The sequence below is a fragment of the Temnothorax nylanderi genome, unplaced genomic scaffold (assembly GCF_030848795.1).
Source record: "Temnothorax nylanderi isolate EJ_2023f unplaced genomic scaffold, tnyl_v1.0 TNYL_tig0524_pilon, whole genome shotgun sequence".
NCBI lineage: Eukaryota > Metazoa > Arthropoda > Insecta > Hymenoptera > Formicidae > Temnothorax > Temnothorax nylanderi.
This window is the reverse complement of record NW_027249586.1, coordinates 43,271-56,735: the sequence shown is the minus strand read 5'-3', so window position 1 is coordinate 56,735 and position 13,465 is coordinate 43,271. Positions and strand designations below refer to the sequence as shown.

Sequence of the window (13,465 nt, the reverse complement as noted above, 5' to 3'; positions counted from 1 at the left end):
TTTTAATATTAATATACTCTTGAGTATTCATAGGCACAAAAATTAACTGTCTGTCTCTGTCGATTTTATACCAATGACAAAGGACACCTATATCTTTACTGTTTCCTTCTGTTTTTGCAAAACTCTTTGAATATTCGATAGATTTCCACGTTTTGCCATTTGTATATGCGAAACTAAGAATATGACCAATATAGCACTTTTTATTATTTAATCTTTTAAATAAGCACCAATCACCGATAAATATTTCATCACATTTTTTGTACTCATCATTCCCTTGTGCAAAACGCGATTTTTGTATATATGTAGTTAATTCAGATTCTCTAACACGTTGTAATCTGTCGCTGCTTAATTTGCACGAGTTTTTACTTAGAAGCCAACATATTGATGATTTCCTTACTATTAATTCCTTGCCATAGGAATCGGTTACGATCGTGAAAGGACTGTCAGGCTTAATTTCTGTTGTTATTTTGTCGAAATTAGTTAGTTCTAAACTACCCTGAACGCACGAAAGTGTCGTTAAGTCTTCCAATAAATCAAACTCTTCATTATCTTCAGTCTCATTTACTGAATTTATTTCATTAGAATTGGACGATAAAGATACATTATTATCTTCTTCTGTACAAGATGAATCTACAGTTGAATCATCAGAATCAATAATATGAATGTCATGTATGATCCTATTTTCTGCATCCGATATGGGTACTGTCATACCTAGTAATGATACCGTGATGAAAGCATCTTGTTTTGCTGATTCAATAGTATATTTCATTTCATTCAAAGAGGGAAGTTCAAATGTTGATTTATTGGAAAATAAACTTGATTTTTGAGCGCGTGGAAATTTATATCCTTCAGTTGATACGTTAGAATTACTTGTTAATATGTCACTTTGAAGTTGGATACGTCTAACTCTGTGGATAGCCTCTAAAACACTACAATTCACTATAGTTGAAAATGTAGAACTTGTTGAACGCAAATGCCTAAAGAAATCTTCACACGGTTGACTGCTGAATTGCCAGGGTAAAAATAGTTCGGGAGAATCAATTTCTTTCAGTAACTTTATAACATCTATCAAACTTTGTGCGTTTATCTCGATACATAGATACGCATTTAAAGTTATAAAATTATCAGTTATGGAATATTGTGAATTTGCGTGTAGCCAAGCTCTCCATAAGCGTAGAAAAAAAACACAATTCCATATATTATAAATTCGTTCTAATGGGCTTAATGTTTTGCTTAAAAATGCACTCAAACACAAGCGGATAACGTATAAATACGTTATAGTTCCTTCACTTTCCGAAACATGTTTTTTTAATAGCTCGGAGACTTTAGAATCTGATATTTTTAATACTGAAGGAAAGTTCATTTTATCTTTTAGGGATAAATCTTTTCGAGTTAAACAATGTTTGTCCTTTGGAACTGTGTCTATCAGAATATGCAAGTGACTAGCTGAGACTAAATAATTTCCCATTGGCAATACAATGGAGTTTTTCAGCATTCTTGTTTTGAGCTTGGTGCCAATATGCACAGTATCCTGTATACAAATAGTTTGTGGTAATGACTCCAAAGTGCATTGTAATGCAGGAGGAACTTGACTAGTTTCACAAGAATTTGTTTGTTTAAAAACACCAGTATTTGTTTCAATTCGCATTGCTCGCAATAACCGAGGATCACCATCAGAAGACATACCTAGAACTCTTATACCTGCATCCTTTAAATATTTAACAGTGTAAGACCATCGCTTAATAACATCATCAGCTTTGAATTTATTGTCAGTACTGTATAAACACAAACAAAAAGAAGGTGCCTGATATACGAGCGGTTGTGCAATTATTACATATAATAAAGTGGCAGGACTATTAGTACTGAAGTATTCTTCTATCTTTTTAGCACAAGTAGCTGTAAATGAGTGTGTTACAGGCATTCCATCATTGTTCAACGGTAAAGGAAAACCAACGAGTTGATTCGATTTAGAGTCATATTGAATACGACCGGTTATTCGGGTTGCATCTTCACTTAACCATACATAAAATGGTAGTTTTCTCATGTGTAAAAACTTTTCTAATTCCGTAACTCGCATATCACCTTCTATTATTAAACAACCCGAATTATCTAACGTACGACTTACTGTACTCAAAGAAGGTAAGGGCAAGTTCGCAGATAATGTTTCATACAACATTCGACCACCGATAACAAATAAATAAGTTGCGAAAAGCTTAAGTGTATCGTCGTATCGCTGTCCCCCCTTCTTTTTGCTTGTGTTAGAAAGAGCAGTGTTCATTAATTTTTTAAAAAATGAGGTTTGCGTTTTATTCGACTCATATATATCATGGTTTGCAGTAGAATTATCTGAGTGTTTTTCCAGAAAATGTTTAATAGAAAGATTTAATTCTTTATTTCGATTAATTTCAACATCTAAACGATTGAGCACAGGAAAGTAACATGAAATTCGCGGTTGAGTTTCATCTACAGAAGAGAACAATTTACGCATGTTTCTTTCTGATCGCGATCGAGAATTATTAGTAGTACGAACATTTTTTAGAGAAATTGTTTTTTCGAGATGATTCGTTCGATAATCATCTCGATCTACCATTCCCCCCAAACACAAGGAATTTTATTAAGCTCTTCGTTATACGAACCATCTACATCCTTGCTGATGTTATTTAGTGATTTAGACGTTGATGGTAAAGATTCATGGGTTTTTGGATTTTCAACTGTTTTATTAGACGCGGAAAATGATTCAGTCAATCGTTTAGATTCCTCCATGCCTACAGTTTTGACAATAGATTCTGAGTCTTGTTCAAGCTTATCCTCATTTGTCGTTTTATCTGAAGATTTTGAATGACGTCCAGAATCCAAAGTAGAGTCATGCATCGGATTATTAGTTAAATCAATTAAAAATGTATCGGTAATATTTACGGGCCTTGTTACGGACGAAAACACCAACTCGTTATTAACAATAGTCCCTTCTGCAATCACAGCTAATGTAGAATCATCAGTATGTTGACTTTCGTTAGATATATCGCTGGATATCTTAAAAGATTCCTTAATTGACTTAACATTACTTAAAGCCGCCTTTTTCTGTCTAGCAGAAGTAGCTATGTAACAGGTACTCCGAGCTCGGGCCGGCCGCGGGGGGTGAGGGGCGCGGGGGAATCGGGCGAGGGGGGGGGCGCGCCTGACCAATCACCGACCGGCCTTTCCGTACTACTTTTCTATAACGGAAAGGTAAGACGGTGATTGGTCAGGCGCGCTCCCCCCTCGCCCGATTCCCCCGCGCCCCTCACCCCCCGCGACCGGCCAGAGGTTAGAAGTATTACCGACCGCGCGCGGAAATCGCGCGTCCTCCCGCGTCGGTCGTCGCGCGCTAACTGATTCTCTTGGGAAAATATGAGCGTCGCGCGTTATCGACCGCGCGCGGAGAAGGAGATCGAACGCGTTTGAACGCGTTTGAACGCGTTTGAACGCGTTTGAACGCGTTTGAACGCGTTCGAACTTGTTCAAGGTCGCTCCTCGAGAGACGTTCCACGAAAATGCGTTCAAGGTCGTTCATTTCGCGGGTCCCGATTACCTTTCTTCGTTGTTGTTTTTCCTCGGTTCGAAGGTCGTTTCATCCCGTATCGCGGATGACGCGATCGCGGCGATTGTGGAGCTAGCGGAGTCGGGGGATCTGGGGAGCGCGGGATCGCGTAGAGATGATGAAAAAAGGAAAAAGAAAGACAGAGAACACACAGATGAGACATGAATTTTTTTATTTTGAAAAACTAAAATTATACGTATGTCGACGTGCGCTCACATTATTTTGCGCGTATGAATATACATTTGCAGACACGCGTCGCGACATTATGATCGGAAACAGAGCGCGGTAATTTCACAGTCGACGATGTTGTTAGGATCGAAGAATTCGCTCTTCAGTATCGCATTTTTAGCCGAAGTGCCAGTCTTGATAGCGTTGGCGGCTATCTCCCGATAGCGCGAATACTTCGCGTCGATTTCCTCGGTCGCCGCGTTCAGCGCCGAGAGGATGCGATTGACGCAAAATCGGAGATCGTACAGCGTGAGCACGGTTTTGAGCGACATCGCCACACGAGCCGCGTTGGGTAGCTCAATACGCAGGATCGGCAGGTTGTTGATCATTCCGAATCGCAGCGTCATGTCTCCGATTGTTATCGGTGAGGGGGGGCGGGTTCCGTCGACGGGGGTGGATCGCATACACGATAATACGTCGCGTTTGCGCTCGACCAGTCCTTTCCACATATCGAGCGTCAGAGAGACTTCCCTGCCTTGTTTGTCTCCCAGGGCGATATCCACGTACGAAGGCGTGGGTATACTGTACCACGGTGACTTAATCGTGATACCTAAGGCTAAGTATTTGTAGCCAGTCGTCGTCAGCAGATAACGCGTCGTTAGGACGCGCACCGCAGGCACGTCAACGGGCATGTCGGTGGGGGGATGAGAGCTGGAACGCGACTCCCGATGAAGATGATCGTCCGTCAAATCGATTCTTCGTATCTTGCAGTCGTCGTTCATCTCCGAATCCGTCTCGCGAGGGGAAAAACCCTTCGGCGCGGGTCGATCGGTCAGCGTCGAGAACATTTCGCACGCGCTGTAGTATCGTTCGTTTCTGATTTTTTTATCCGACGCGTCGTATTCGGCTGACGATGCGATACTGATGCTTTGGGGGGACACATCGGTATAAGTAGAAAAGTTCTTACTATATATCGCGCGATGTGCGGTGTGGTGTGGGAATTTGCGCAGTTCTCTACTTCCTTCGGCGGATACGGCGATCGGAAAGCCGAACGCCGCCGTCGTCGTCGTCATCGTACGAATCGCTCGCCGGTGACGTTAAATCGTTGAGGCGTACGATTCGATCGAGGAGATCGCGCAACTGTTGCAACAGTTCGGCCTTAGGGCAGACGATATTCAGCATCCGTAGATCGAATTTACCAGCCGCTGTGACGGCCTTCGTAAATTCGTTGAATTTGTAGAACTGCGTCCGAGTGGTGAAGTACAGATTGCCGTCGACGTATCGGATGATCGACGTCACACCGGTCGGTATTCCGGGAAACGTCGTTTCGAGAGGTGTAAATCTGACAACTCTCTTCGCACATTCGTCTACTTCGGCTACCGAGTTACCGTTAAACACCACGAAGGAACGTCCTCTGTAGGTGTTTACCGCTCCGTTGATTATCGTTTTTTCGGGAAAGCCGAGTTGTTGCAAGGTCTTCGGCCAATCTGGTCTCAGACTAAATTCAGGATATTGAACCCTGTATACCAAATTATTTACGAACACCATGAGATCACCGGACGGGGATTGATAGGCGGCGGCTATGCGTGTGTAATTGTTCTGAAGAAAGCTCATGTGATTTGAAAGGGCTAACGGTCCGTTGTACGTCCTACCGTCCAGATCGATCGACCAAACGTAACGCTTGTACGAGATGTACATTCGATTTTCCAAAATCAATATCACGTTTACGCGATCAATGCTGCACAGGTCCGGCGATGGCTGCGGCGGCTGCGGCGGCGGTGGCGCCGGCGTCTGCGAGGGCTCGTTCGCCAGTTTTTCACCGTACAAACGTTGAATGTCCATAATGTCGAAATTGTCGAGCTTGACCGGATACTGCTTGACGGGCGAGTACGCGAACATCACCGAAGTCGGGCGCTTATTGTGCAACAATCCGAGAGAGTGACCGATCTCGTGCGTCAGCGTGAATTGTAGGGAGAACTTATCAGAGGGATTTTTACTGACGTGAATGTGCCACGGCTCGTCCCCGTCGACGTGCACCTCGGAGACGAATCCCGCTTCGTCCGTCGGGAGAGACGCGTGGGCGAGCACGTTACCGGGACCGTCGAATTTGGCCGAGCAATGTGGTCCGTTTGCCTTGATATTCGTGTTACTGTGACGTAGGCGTCGCCAAGATATTATAATGTCAGGATTCGTTTCGGAGCGTTCGAACGTCAATGCTGAATGCTGCGACCACAGGTCGAACGCGGCCCGCGCCGTGTTTAACTCGTTCTCGGTGGCTACGAAAAAATCCCACGTCAGGTGCGTCTTTGGCCATTTGGATAAACTCGCTCTCGTTCCGTGCTTCAGGATATCTCGAAAACTGCATCGCGGTTTACTCATCATTTGCAGCGTTTCGTTGTTAGGCGTTCCGTCGCCGGGTAAATCGTAGTATTTCTGAAAATCTTCGACGGCTTTGCGAAGAACGTCGTTTCGTCTCTGAGCCGGAACCGCGTCCACATCTTCGGTCAGATATCCGTATTTCTGCAGATAATCGAATGCGAGTGTGTAATTCTCGTCCGTGGGATTGATGCACCTCACGGCGATAAAACACGCGGTTAACGCGATGACGCGTGTGAGCCACATCGTCGAGAGCGAGAGAGAGACGGTAGAACTGCGATGACGGTGCGTTGCGGTTTGAGCGCGATCGCGATGAGCGTTCCGGATGTGAATGTTTACGCGAGGACGCTCGTTAGCGATAGCGCGGATAGGTGGCGGCGGGGTCTCGGGTGGAAAAAATTGCGCTTTTGTCGCATTTCCTCGGCGCGGATAGGTGTGGTGGTGGGGGTTTCGGGTGGAAAAAATTGCGCGTCGAAGATTTCAACGAATGAGTCGGTTTGATAAGATGCATTTTTTCCACGATGCGAAAATGCTATTCTTATTACATTTTTTACCGCAATATCCTACATTTGTCGCATTTCCTCGACGTGGATAGGTGTCGTGGTGGGGGTTTCGGGATGGAAAAACTGCGTCGACGATTCCGGCGGATGAGTCGGTTTGATAAGATGCATTCTTTTCCTCGATGCATTCTTTTCCTCGATGTAAAAATGCTATTCTTAGTATTTTTTTACCACAATATCCTTCTTTTGTCACATTTTCTCGGTATATAAAGAACTCGAGACTAGACTTGGGTGTAGTCTATCCACAGTTTTAACACGAACAATCTCTTTTAAACGTAGTGAAACAAAGACGATGGAAAAACTAAATGACATAAAAAGTCTCGTCGATTTATTGCAAATCCACACCACGTCCCTGGCGAGAACGGTGGACGAGTATTCCGATTCGGTGCGGCAGCTGCAGCTGCGTTTAAGAAATATCACGGAAAAAGTTCCCGCCTGCATACAATTAACTGTTCGCATTGACGAGGACTCCGTAATGCTGGAGCGAACGTAAGTAGATTTATTAAACATAATTACATGACAGTGTTTATATTTATATTCATGTTTATATTTATATTTATATTTATATTTATATTTATTATATTCATATTTTGTGTAGAGCCATCATCGCCTCCCTAATGAAGAAGTCGCGCAACCAAATACGATTGTTCGTTACCAAAGTTCGTGGGATGCATCGCGATGTTGCGCGACTGGCTTCACCGATCGAGGAGCCAGGTGCGGGACCGGCGGGACGGTGCGGTCGCGAGAGAGAGAGAGACGATGACGACGAGGGGAATCGTGTGGAAAATCGAGAGGATAATAGAGTGATCAACATCGACGACGACGACGTCCCTGAGGGTTGGCCCTCCCAAAAGTAAATAAAAAAGTGTAAAAACAAAAAAATAAATTTTAATAAATTTTAATAAATATTTACAAATATATGAAAAAATATGTACAATATGAAAAATAATAATATTATAAAGAATAACCTCCACCATAGTTATGTTATTTTTGGTCCGCATTAAAACTGCAACCAATGACCATGTCCTTTTACATTATTCGTTATAACGTTTGTCTTAACAATAATCACTACCAGTCTTAAAGGATTTTAAAATATATATTATATATAAAGTGTCACGTTAAGAATAGCGTCAGTCACACTTAAATAAAATGGATACGAAAGAAATCCGTTTTAACATTGTATATTCCGTTATAAAATAGAAGTGTCCTTTTCTTTTATATAAGAAGGATATGTTTTGCGGTGTACGCTTCTGTTATTGATATCGTGTTTCCTTTACCGCTCCCTACCCCATCCAATCACACGCTTGGCGTTATCGCTCACTCGCGCTCGTATGGCGTTATCGCTCACTCGCGCTCGTATCCACGCCTCGCGCTGGAGCGTCTCGGCTTCTCGTTCGTTTCCGTATCGCGCTATCGCTCCCACCCGTCTCGCGTTCGACGCTATCGTTCTCTCCCGTTTCGCGCTCTCGTTTCTCTCTGTTTATCTCGTTGAAAATATCGCGTTTCCGCGACCGGCCATTTTTACGCACTCGGCATTATCGCGCTCCCGCGCCCAACCATTTTTACGTACCGACAGCTTATAATATATACATAGAATACGGGGTATAGGTATGTGAAGAAAAGGAATATCGCATTGTTCGTTGATTTTATATCAGTTTATTATTTAATACAATATGGATAGAAGAATATACATGATGGTGTAAAAAATGAGTAAATACAATATAGATAGACGGATACATATGGAATAAAAAATGATTAATACAATTTAAAAATGAGCAATACATTAAAAATGCAATTATGTCATACGAGTAATATGTTTTTTTACATTTAATCTGTGGAGTCGATGTTGGAGAGACATTCGCGTCGCTCGATCCACCAGTCGCGCAACTTCATCACGTTCTCCATCGCGCAGCACCGTTGATGACGTCCGCAGCGAAACGCGCGATCGGCGCGAAGAATCTCCAACCGATCGATGTCGTCGTACTCGGCGTCGATGGCCCCGATCGTCGCGTCGACGTCGCCGAGAATCTCCTCCAGCCACCTCTTCTTCTCGAGACCTTTTACATAGATTCGCGCGCCGGGCGTCTCTTCTCTCTCCCACGTTTCTTCCAGGTTGTCGCGCACCGCGCGTCGAATAATGGTCTTCGCTAGGCGATAGTCTGTGTCCCCATCCTCCCAACGGAGGCCGTGATGGTTCGCCATCAGCCAGCCGGCCCTTGCCTTCTCGGCGCTCGTCAGCAGATCCCAATTCATCGGCGCGCGAAACACGTGATGCGTCAGTACGCGCGTCTCGCTTCGCAGCACGGCCACCTCCTTCGCGACGAATCTGTCACCCACTACGAATCCCTGTAGGTCGACGAAGATCGTCGTCGTCGTTCTTGCTGCTGTGGCCATTGAGTCAGCGCGTTGGAAAGAAATATGTAATAATGTTCGTTTAAGGATGTGCTTAAACTGCTCGTTCTTAACAGAGTCTGAAGAACAATGGAAGGATCCTCGAATTTATATATCCCTCGCTTCCGGGATGCGATATTCTACAACCGCATTTTTCCGTTAGATAATTTTGCGCACCACGTTGGTCAGCGGACTGTACTCGATGACGCGATCGTGAACGATGAGACAAAAGGCGGTGGTTTTCGGCGGAACGTTTTCCTTGTTTTCGAATCCGATGCGCACGTCCACGGTGGCGCTCTTCACCGAATCGTTTTGACGGGAACAATCAATTACCACGAGTGGAGCTACCCGCGCGAATTCGCGCGGGGAAAAGAGCGCGTCGTCGCGACTGTCCCCGTAGTACGCTCCTCGAAATTTCGCGTACATCTCGTACAGCACGGCGAACTTGTCGCTTTCGAAATCCGCGTTCACGTCGTCGTAGGGATAGAATTCCGAGTTGAGATACAATTTTACGTTGGCGAGCGCGCAATGATCGAACCTCGAGGCGTCCTCCGTGAATTCGTTTCGCCGTCCGGTCTGCAGCGCGAATATGACGTATCGCGGCTTCTCCAATTGTGGCGCGGCTTTCACGGCCCACGAATGCTTGGTTGTGTTCTGCAGCAGGGGAAATTCGTACAGGTCCCAAGAGCGAAAACCCGCGCTCAGAAATCGTCCGCTCTCCAACGTTCGCAACAACGATAACTTAGTCACGTCGTTTAACGCCACGTGAGGCATACGCCATTGCACCTTCAGCAACGTAATTTTAGGATCCTTGGTTGGATCTCTCGGCACGGTTTTTTTCGGATCTACGACGCAGTTGACGTCGTTACGAGCGCGTATCAGGATAAGCTCGTGTCGCGCATTTATCACCACGCGTTTATAGTCCTCGCAGAAACCCAACAGATTGTTCAAAGGTACGCAAAAGTTGAATTGATGGGATGCGCTGTTCAGATTCGATTCGTTTGTTGGATAACTCCATCCGGCGTTCTGCAATCTTCTGGCTCGTTCGACGGTTAGCGACACGTAGTTCTTTATCGTGCTGGTTATTCCAACGTTTCTACACCGGTCGATCTCCACTCCGTCGAGTTCGTATCGAATTTCGTCGAACATAAACGCGACGCAGTTGTTAACTAATTTCGCGTATTGCTCCTCCGTCGTCGCGCCGTCGTCGTAGAGTCGCCCCTCAATGTACAGGAAACTGTCGCACGGCAGCGTATAAAGATCCTGCTGCTGTATGGGTATTCGTATCTCGTCGTTGTGCCCGAACGTCGTGTTGACGTATGGGTTATACGTGTGAGTCTCGATTCCAACGATGCGCTCGTCGAAAATCGGCTCACCGCCGATATTCAGGATGTCGGCCATAACCTTTTCTTTCGATGTGGAAACGACGCGGCGGCGACGCGTTTCTCACGGCGAGACCCAACGATCGTAGGAACCTGACGTTGGCGTTGCTGAGAACGGCTCTCCTTCCTCCTCCACCTCTTCTCTTCCCCACGCTTCCGATCTCGTCGTAGAACGGGCTAGCTCGCTCGTTCGCACAATTCGCGCTAGATCCGTTCAGAACGAGCATCCCTCCTCTCGCTCTTTTTTCTTCAGGTCGTGGAGGTATCACACACACACACTAACTGCGACGACGACGTATGTGCAGTCTAATCGTTATCTCCTCACCGCGAAAGTCGATCAAGCGATCTTTCTGATCCACGACTCGCACCGTGATATCGGTGACGTTTCGCGCGACGATCGGGAGGTAAATGATCTGCGTCGGAGTCTCCGACAGTTTATATCCCGGTGGAACTTTCGGCGCGAATTCGTGTATCGCGTGCACCGACCGTCCGTTGCTGTACGCTCCCGTGGTGATGCTGCATTCGATGCGAATTATGTTCACGCTCATGACGTCAACGGGTCCGTCGGAAACGTACCATTTGTTCGGTTTTAGGATACGATCGCGCGAGAAACCCAAAAGAGAACCGATGTTGTTTGGTTTTGTAAAATTCACTCTGTAGGCGCACTTTATCTCACTCCTCATGGTATTCTCGTTGGCGCGAAGAGCGAGTATCGTTCTATCACCGCCGTCATCGTCGTCGTTCTCATCGTCGTCCTCGTATATACCATAACCGTCATCGTCATCGTCGTCTTCGTCCTCGTATATGTGATAACCGTCGTCCTTCTCCGTTCGGTTTTTATCTTTTACCCGTCCAGCGTCATCGGTCTGCAGTTTTCCTCCTTTCTCTTTAATTTTTTCTCTCTCACGCGCGCGACGTTCGCGATAAAGAAGAGCGGCGCGCAGATATCTGTTCACGGCTCGCAGCTCGTACGATCCTTCCGGAACGACGATTCTCCGGTCGTCCTCGCCGAAGTAGAAGCGATTGTTCGCGGACGTAACGTTCGGTATCGAATTGTACGTCTCAAAAGTCGCTAAACCCAGCTCATATTCGCCATCGCTCAGATCCAAAGCGGGAAAGTGACTCACCGTGAGAACGCTGCTGGTTCCGGTCAACGTGAGCGTCAGCGACATCGCGGGAGAATCGTCCACCACTCCCCCAATCGATCTCGCGAAGAAATCGCAGGCACAGCTGTCCACAGATTCTCTGATCGAATGTCTGAAACGCGCGACGATTGTACGTCACGATCGCGCTCTCGCCGAGATATCGCGCGAGCTCCCTCGGCGGACGGAGATTTCCAAACGCGTCGAAGTAAATCACAACGTTCCCTTTTTTCGCGTAAGCGACCCAATGCGTGCCCGGACCCACCGCGTCGTCGAGATTCACGATGCCGCACTCCGCACGTCGCACCCTCGTTGGCAGAGCGTCGCGCATAAACACCCCACGGAAGAACGGTATGCGTAGGCGACGCGCCGATCGATCGAGCTGCTCGTTCGTCGTGACGCCGTACGGAGGTAGATGCACTAACGTCGGCTTCTTCCGCGAAATTTTTTTTTTTCAACGACTCTCCTCGCGCCACCCCCGCGCTTCTTATACGGCGCGAGGTACAACCCGCGACCCTCCATCGCGCGATTGTGTCGCTGCAATTCGTCGAGTTGTCGCTGCGCCGCTTTGCCGGCGCTCACCGCTTTGGCCACGCCAGCCGCGCCACCGATCAAGGAACCAAGCGCGCCCAGCATCGGTAGAAAAGGCAAGAAGCCGCCGCGTTTCGCTGTCGGAAGTATTCTCCGCTTCTTTCTCTCGCTCTTCCTTCTTGTCTTCGTGTTTCTCCTCAATCCCATTCCTTTCCTCGTTTTCCTTTTGCGTTCCATACCCATGCCCAGTTTCGTCTTCGCCTTCATAGCCGCCCATACAGCCGCCGCGGCGAGTCTCTCACCAGCCGTGGAATCCTTCGCGGTGACGCGCTCGCGCGCCCTCTCGGCGAGCTGTCGATCGGCGACGTGTCGCTCGGCGAGCTCGCCGCTTCGCGAATACGCGACGTCGTGCTCTCGACACGCCGCGTCCAACGGATTGATGCCTTCTTCACCGCGCGCTAGTCTTTTCGCTAGACGCGTACCGGGTCCACAAAATTGATAGCCGGGTATGTGCAGCTCGAAGGGAAGAGCGTTTATCGCGCGATTGAGTAGACCGGCGCCGCGCATTCGGTCGGACCGGCGCCGCGCATTCGGTCGCGGTTGTGGGAGGATTTATTTCTTCTTACTTCGAACGGGAAGTCGATGACTCACCGTTCATAGCGAGCACGCTATTGCATACGTAGCAGTCCTTGATGAGCGGCGGTGGACCGTCTATGTGTGTTCGCTGCCACGGACGATTGTAATGTTCCATACACGGGCGATATCTCTGCGTCTCGGGATCCTTTTTTATATGTTCCGGCAAACGGTCCCACAGCAGGTGCACGTATTTCTCAAAATTGCGCAACAGAACGATCTTCGGAACGAATTCCAGATCCTCGGCCGTTAGATTGAGAATATCGTGCCTCTCCGTCAGTATGGGAAACATCTCGATCACCGATGCGCGCGAACGAATGGTTGCTTTTAGACTAATTTTTATACGAATACGGCGTCACGCTCGCGCTATTTATACTCGCGCGCGAGGCGTTTGCGCACGCGCAACGAAACGAAACGAAACGTCCGCGCTTCCCTCACCCTTTCCGGCGATCGAGGAGCTCATCGCGAACGAATCGAGCTAGCGCGCGCTCGCGGAAAAGACCGAGAGAGGGCAAAATGCGATTCGTGCGACAGTCGGTGACGATAGGAGTCTCGAATCTGGATCGCAAAACGCTGGCGAGGTCAGGCGCGGGCGAAAGAGGAAACGGAGAATCGCGCAGGCACGGTCCTCTCCTGCCGAACGTCGTACGTTGCATCATTTGCGGTCCCTCGAATTGCGGTAAGACGAACGTTCTACTGAATCTG

At 47.3% G+C, this 13,465-nt stretch overlaps 2 protein-coding genes and 1 long non-coding RNA gene across 3 annotated transcripts; 1 reads left to right on the top strand and 2 right to left on the bottom strand.

Annotated features, from left to right (window-relative positions):
- Positions 1-4,759: 4,759 nt before the first annotated feature.
- LOC139783642 (matrix metalloproteinase-18-like) lies at positions 4,760-6,124 on the bottom strand. The gene has a single exon (XM_071722797.1). The coding sequence runs from the start codon at positions 6,122-6,124 to the stop codon at positions 4,760-4,762; it is 1,365 nt and encodes a 454-aa protein (XP_071578898.1).
- Positions 6,125-6,140: 16 nt separating this feature from the next.
- LOC139783647 (uncharacterized) lies at positions 6,141-7,648 on the top strand. The gene is made up of 2 exons (XR_011721333.1): positions 6,141-7,170; positions 7,280-7,648. It is a non-coding gene; the product is annotated as an uncharacterized lncRNA (long non-coding RNA).
- Positions 7,649-9,231: 1,583 nt separating this feature from the next.
- LOC139783641 (uncharacterized) lies at positions 9,232-10,473 on the bottom strand. The gene has a single exon (XM_071722796.1). It carries the CDS (start codon positions 10,471-10,473, stop codon positions 9,232-9,234), a length of 1,242 nt encoding a protein of 413 aa, XP_071578897.1.
- Between the last annotated feature and the right edge of the window lie 2,992 nt (positions 10,474-13,465).

Bases quoted from the DNA above. Each gene is read 5' to 3' on its own strand.
- LOC139783642 (XM_071722797.1), bottom strand. From the start codon at position 6,124: ATGAGTAAACCGCGATGCAGTTTTCGAGATATCCTGAAGCACGGAACG.
- LOC139783641 (XM_071722796.1), bottom strand. From the start codon at position 10,473: ATGGCCGACATCCTGAATATCGGCGGTGAGCCGATTTTCGACGAGCGC.